This window comes from Echinops telfairi, unplaced genomic scaffold, assembly GCF_000313985.2.
Source record: "Echinops telfairi isolate 266 unplaced genomic scaffold, ASM31398v2 ScPeMD7_7420;HRSCAF=8458, whole genome shotgun sequence".
NCBI lineage: Eukaryota > Metazoa > Chordata > Mammalia > Afrosoricida > Tenrecidae > Echinops > Echinops telfairi.
The window spans coordinates 45,139,749-45,145,576 of NW_022111320.1; the positions used below are offsets into that span (position 1 = coordinate 45,139,749).

A 5,828-nucleotide genomic window follows, 5' to 3' on the forward strand; every position below is an offset into this window, starting at 1 on the left:
AAAAGAAAGTTTAACAAGTTAAAAAAAAAAAAAGATATCAACATCACTGGTTATTACTGAGTGCATTAAAAAGCTCAAGGGCACACATTAGAAAGAAAAATACAATGTACATAAGCTTAGTCAAGGAAAATGAAATAAAAAACAGTGCAGTAAATATTTTTTTAAATGAAGAGGAGGGAAAGTATAGAAGATTAAAAAGGAGGTACAAACAAGATAGTTAAATCCATTGAAATATACTTATCACAATAAGAATACATACACCAAGCATGCCAGTCACCATCAGTGATGGGTGGACTTGATTTTTAAAATAAACTGCAGTAATGAATGTTTTCAAGAGACACGTGGACACTAGGAAATGGACAGGTTGAAAGTAACACGATGGAAGAGATATAGCAGGCCAACATTTTAAAATAGAAAGGAAGCTGTGATAACTGCAGTGGTAACGTGGTGGCGTGTAGTGGTAACCAGAGAGGCAGCCCAGAAGCCCCAGCTCCACAAGCTTTGAGTGGTCTCTGCCAGGAATGGCCGGCTCCTTGTGGTCACTTGAGCCAGGGAACTGTCCAGCAGCAAATACTTGCTGAAGTTAAGCTAGACACAGTCCAAGAAAGGCAGGGCTCCCCCTGCTGGGGGTGTCTGGAAGCTAGAAAGGGGAAGTAGACTGGGTGGTCTGACTACAGGGGTGGTAAAGCTGGCGCTGCTCAGTGTGGTACTCTGAGTTGGGTGAGGTAGCTGCAGCAAGCAGGCGAGGGTCTTAGGCATATGGTCAGTGTAGCCCCATAACCAGATGTTTGGGATGGCCCTGCACGTGGGCTTGTGATGTTCTGATTAATCATTTCATCTTTGTGTTTGGTAAGTAAAGTCCCATGGGACAATACATCGTGGGTAGAGCCCAGAACAGAGCCTCCAGTGAGCCTTCCCTTCCCAGCCCCACCCAAAGACCACTATCACCTTGGCAGGGCCCCCAGGTCCAAACACAAGAAAGATTGGGGTCAGGTGCCCTTTCCGGAAGGAGCTGCCCCTCTCTAAATTGGTGGTGCCTCCTCTGCAGTCTGGCAGGGGGCTAGGGAGGATGGAGTTTCTTGCCCACCCCCCATCTGGGCACTGAGCGTATTCCAGCCAAGACGTTACAGTGCTCGGGCTGTGGGTTGGGGGCAACGGGTTCTACTTCTGGGCATGTAGGCTCATCTGGAGGGTACACTATTTAGTAGCCCCGGACACAGCCAAGTCATGTGGCGGGGTCCCTGAGACAGTGTGTCCTGAGTGAGTAGGCCCATGCAGAGTAAGCTGTATTAAATCACAAACAAAACCCCTGTGATGGGTCGAGAGAGACCACAGGGAGGGGGAAGGGTCTTCCTGTTTTTTGAACTCAAACCAAACACATAAGACGTTGAATCGATTGGGACTCATAACAACCCTACAGGCTGATGAGATGGTGAATCTTCACAGGAGTAGAAAGCCTCATCGTTCTCCTGAGGAGCAGGTTGGTAGATTTGAACCACTAATCTTGTGGCTAGCAACACAACTCATCACCCACTATATATCACCAGTGCTCCTGCTTTTTTGAACTAGGGACCCCACATTCTCCTTTTGCACTGGGCTCCACAAATGATGTGGCCAGCCATGGCCTCAAGGGCTGGTGTGAGAACCAGTCTGCACAGAGAACAGGCATGTTGGAAACAAGTCCCAAGATTCCTGATTCTAAAATGTTTGTGGACTGAAGAGTAGTAACAAGTGGGCGGAGGGCATTCTCGGAGCTTTGGGAGGAGAAGCAGCTCCCTGGCTCCATCTTAGTTTGTATACAGTGGAGGCTTGGCTTCTCTGAAGAATACAGAATGGTGGAATGTCAGGATGGGGCTGGGGCATCAAAGAACCGAGTCGAACACTCTTATCATGGTGTGAGTGGCAAGCTGGGGCTCTCCAGGTCTTCTCTAGGTTATCACCTGTGTTAGGGTAGCCTGAAATTCATACGCATGCATACGTGTAAAAGAAAGAGCAATTGAATATGTGCTTTATATAAAGAGCAATTGAATATTGAGAAAACATCCCAGCCCAGTCCAGTTCAAGTCAATAAGTCCGATATTAGCCCTTAAGTTCGATATCAGTCTGTAAACTCCTCTTCAGACTCACGAAACACATGCAATGACACTGAATGCAGGGAGATCACAGGCCAATGGGTGGGAAGTCTTGTGGATCCAGTGGCGGTGTAAGCATCTCAGTGCTGGCAAGGGGTCTCTACATGGCTCCTTCAGCTCCAGGGCTCTAGTGTAGCTCCATGTGCCTTGTCCCTTGTCCACAGGAATGTCTTGCAAGGAGTCTGTGTGTCCCACCTGAAGCAAACTATTTATCTCCGTAGCATCTCCAAATGAGGTCATCAAACTGCCACCTGATTGACAGGCTAAACTCCACCCCTTCACTCTTTAAGTCTCAAATTGAAAACACCAACCAAAACATTAAAAAAAATAACCCACTGCCATTGAGCTGATTCTAACTCATAACTACTCTATAGGACAGGCTAGAACCGCTCCTTAATGGTTTCTCAGACTTCAAGTCTTCATGGGAGCAGACAGCCTCTTCGTCTCCCACAGAGCAGCTGGGGCCCGGCAGCGGCGGGAGGAGGGGAGCTTAAACTGCTGACCTTGTGGTTAACAGCCCAACCTGTGGCCCACAAGCCACAAGCCATAGCTGCTTCTGAAACTCCCTGCCTGAGCCATTGAGAGACAAGAGACGTGAGGCTGAACCGAACCCCCAGGCTTGAGGGAGATGAGACTGCATGACTTGCCAAGACCTCGAACTGATGTGTGTAAGAATGAATTCATTCCGCTGTGAGATTTTGAGGCCAGACAGGTAAGTGGCTCATTCCGATCAAAGGAAAATGAAAAGAATCAGTCACAAGTAACCAAGGGACAGGTGGCCCATGAGGGTGACATTGCCGGGCAGCCTCTTGGTAAGCACTGAGATCAGCTCAGAGACGAAAGGCAGAAAGCTGCCTGCTGTTTGCTTTCAGGCGTGGAAGCACTTGCGTCTGAGGCTTTAAATCGGATGGCAGGCCAGAGCCAGACCAACTGAATTGTAAACACAGACACAGTCACCAGCGCCACATGAATAATGCAGCTGCTACCGTCCTGCTGCCCAAATTCTATTTTCCGAATTCACATGATGTGCATTTGGATCAAAAAGCATTCTCAAAATAGAAGCAAATTTCATCTGCCTTTTCTACTCCAGTGCATGCAGTCGCCTTGTAAATGCAGCTTGCTGCACGGCCGACTGTTAATTATCTGCCTGAGCCAAGGGAGGCTCCAGGGAACTGCCTGCGATTGTCTCCCTCACTTCCATTTGTCTGGAATTCGCCGCATCTTTCCTCCAACAAGCTTCACTGGCGCTGGGCACAAGTTGGAAAGTGAATTGACTGGCACTTCACTCCTGATGCTTCCTCTTGACCAACGATGGTGGGGGCTACCAATCAGGAAAGAGGTATGCAAACCTGCCAGTGTGGCAGTGACATTATCTGTCAACTTGTGAAGGGGTGGAGTTTAGTCTGTCAATCAGGTTGCAGCTTCATGACCTCATTTGGAGGCACCAAGGAGATAAATAGCTCACTGGAGGCCCGACACACTCTCCCTTGGGAGACATTCCTGTTGACAAACCACATGGAGCTATGCTGATGGCAGCCAGGGCCTTGGAGCTGGAGGAGACACATGTAGACCCACGCTGGCAATGAGATGCTTCCATTGCCTCTGCATCCACAAGACTTTCCACCCACTGGCCTGTGATCTTCCTATACTGGGCGCCATTGCATGTATTTGCGTGAGTCTGGAGAGGAATTGACAGACTGGTATCGAAAATATGGGCTAACATCAGACTTATGGACTTGATCTGGCTGGGCTGAGATGTTTTCTCAATATACAATTGTTCTTTTACATAAGCCTCTTTCTTATACACATATAAGCGTCCCTGGATTTAGAGGGTGAAGAGGAAGTCTACAGGGTCCCCAACTTCTCATGGCAGGCCTTCCAGACCCTCACTCTCCTTGGCTGCCAAATGGGTCACTAATTCTTTATGGGGCTGCCCATCCGGACTCTCATTTTCTGCATTCTCCACCCTGTCTAGCATAGTGTATCGCATAAACAAGCATGTGGAAGGTCAGACAGGTGAATGGATGGATCCCAAATGGTCAGAAGGGAGAGTAGGAAGAAGGGAATGGCATTCATTCACGTTTCCATCAAACAAGGAATTATTGAGTATCTAGGAGCTCTAGTGGTGCAGCCAGTTTTGCACTGAACTGCAAACCACAAGACCAGCAGTTCAAACCCACTAGTTGCACCATAGGAGAAAGATGAGGTTTACCATTCCTGTAAAGATTTAAAGTCTTGAAAACCCAAAGTGTGTGTGTGTGTGTGGGGGGGGGTAGTCCTATTCTGTCCTATAGGTTGTCTCGGCTCAGTGGCAGTGGGCTTGGTTTTTTTGTTTACTGTGTGCTAAGCACTCTTCTGGAATTCTGGGATTACTGGAGTGACGAGACGAGATCTTGTGAAAGTTCCTGTCTGGGTTGGTGGAAGGGTGGAGACCAGATCATGAGTTGTTTGATGAGGAATCCTTTGAACCCTATTCTGAATCATCAGAGAAAGCCAACCATACGAAGAGATGGGTGGAGCGGTTTTATTAAGAGGAAACGTTGCTGAATTTCTATTTTTACATACTTTGACAAGGTGTCTCATTTTCTAGCCTCTGAAATATGAGCCAGTGCAAGTTCCCGGCTTTAAATCATCTTAATAAAATTAGCCTGGTGGGAGGATGCAAATTGGAAGCGGGGCTGCCATTCTTTTAGGAAACCAGACAGCTTACTATTATCGATGAGGGTTGAAAAGGCACTTATCTCCCGTGATCTTTCTCTTCTTTTGCTTGTACAGCTTTGCTCCTGGACCGCATAAAGCTTCCCTCAAAAAAGATGCATTCCAGAAGACAAACTTCTTTCAAGATAAAAAATTCCTTTCAAGAGTAGCAAGAGGCAGCAGAGATGATGCCCTTCGAAATTTTACCAGAAACACACCCTTGATCTTTAAACATGGAAAAAGGATGATGAAAACGGCCTCCAAACGACACGAGAAAGGACGCGGGTGAAAGATTTAGCTTTAGAAAGGAGCACCGTGAGCCTTTGGACTTCAGTAATAACTACGTCTAAGCCCACTGCCTGAACCCTGGACAACTCGTTGATTTGGAGAGCAGCCAGGATCCAGAGGCTCACCCTGGAAGGCCGAACAAGCCACAGGGTACAGGTGCTCAGAAAACCTGGTTCCTGGCACTCATTGGAAGGAAGAGATTATCTTGCCCATTTATTTGATCACCTGACAGTTCCAGTGCTCCAACCCTGCTATGTCCAAGAACTGCTATCCTTAGAAGGTGGAGGAGCGAAAGGCGGCTGATGGAGACATCATTTGAAAGTCTACTTCAGAAAGTGCAGACACGCGTGTCTAAGGGCCAATGTTCTGTTTTGCAAATCGGCCTCTGTGCGATCCGATCCCTACAAAGCAAGCCCTCTTCCTCTGTTTCAAGACTGTTTCGTGTTCAGCTATTTAACCAGAGGTGTTTTTAAATATTGGGGTGGGGGTGGGGAACAGGTGCGCTCCCTTGACATGTACCCTAGAAATGAATGCTGTTCCTCCCTCCTGTTTTTGAAAATCTGAACTTCCTTGTGTAGTCCGCTGACAGTCCCTGGGGGACCAACCAGCCCCGGGTGGGTGGTTTCCTCACACCTCCTGCAGTAGTTTGTGCACCCACGTGAAGAGCAGAGGGTTAGCTGCCCCCAGCTCCAGTCTCCTCCGTAGCCCCCC

General features: G+C 48.0%; 1 protein-coding gene across 1 annotated transcript in view; it reads left to right on the forward strand.

Annotated features, from left to right (window-relative positions):
• Positions 1-5,799, forward strand: part of LOC101655657 (collagen alpha-6(VI) chain) — a 134,799-nt gene extending 129,000 nt beyond the window's left edge. Inside the window, exon 36 of the mRNA XM_004704181.2 lies at positions 4,908-5,799. Within this exon, the coding sequence (XP_004704238.1) occupies positions 4,908-5,118 (211 nt within the window). The 3' untranslated portion in view covers positions 5,119-5,799. The remainder of the gene's footprint in view (positions 1-4,907) is intronic.
• Positions 5,800-5,828: the final 29 nt, after the last annotated feature.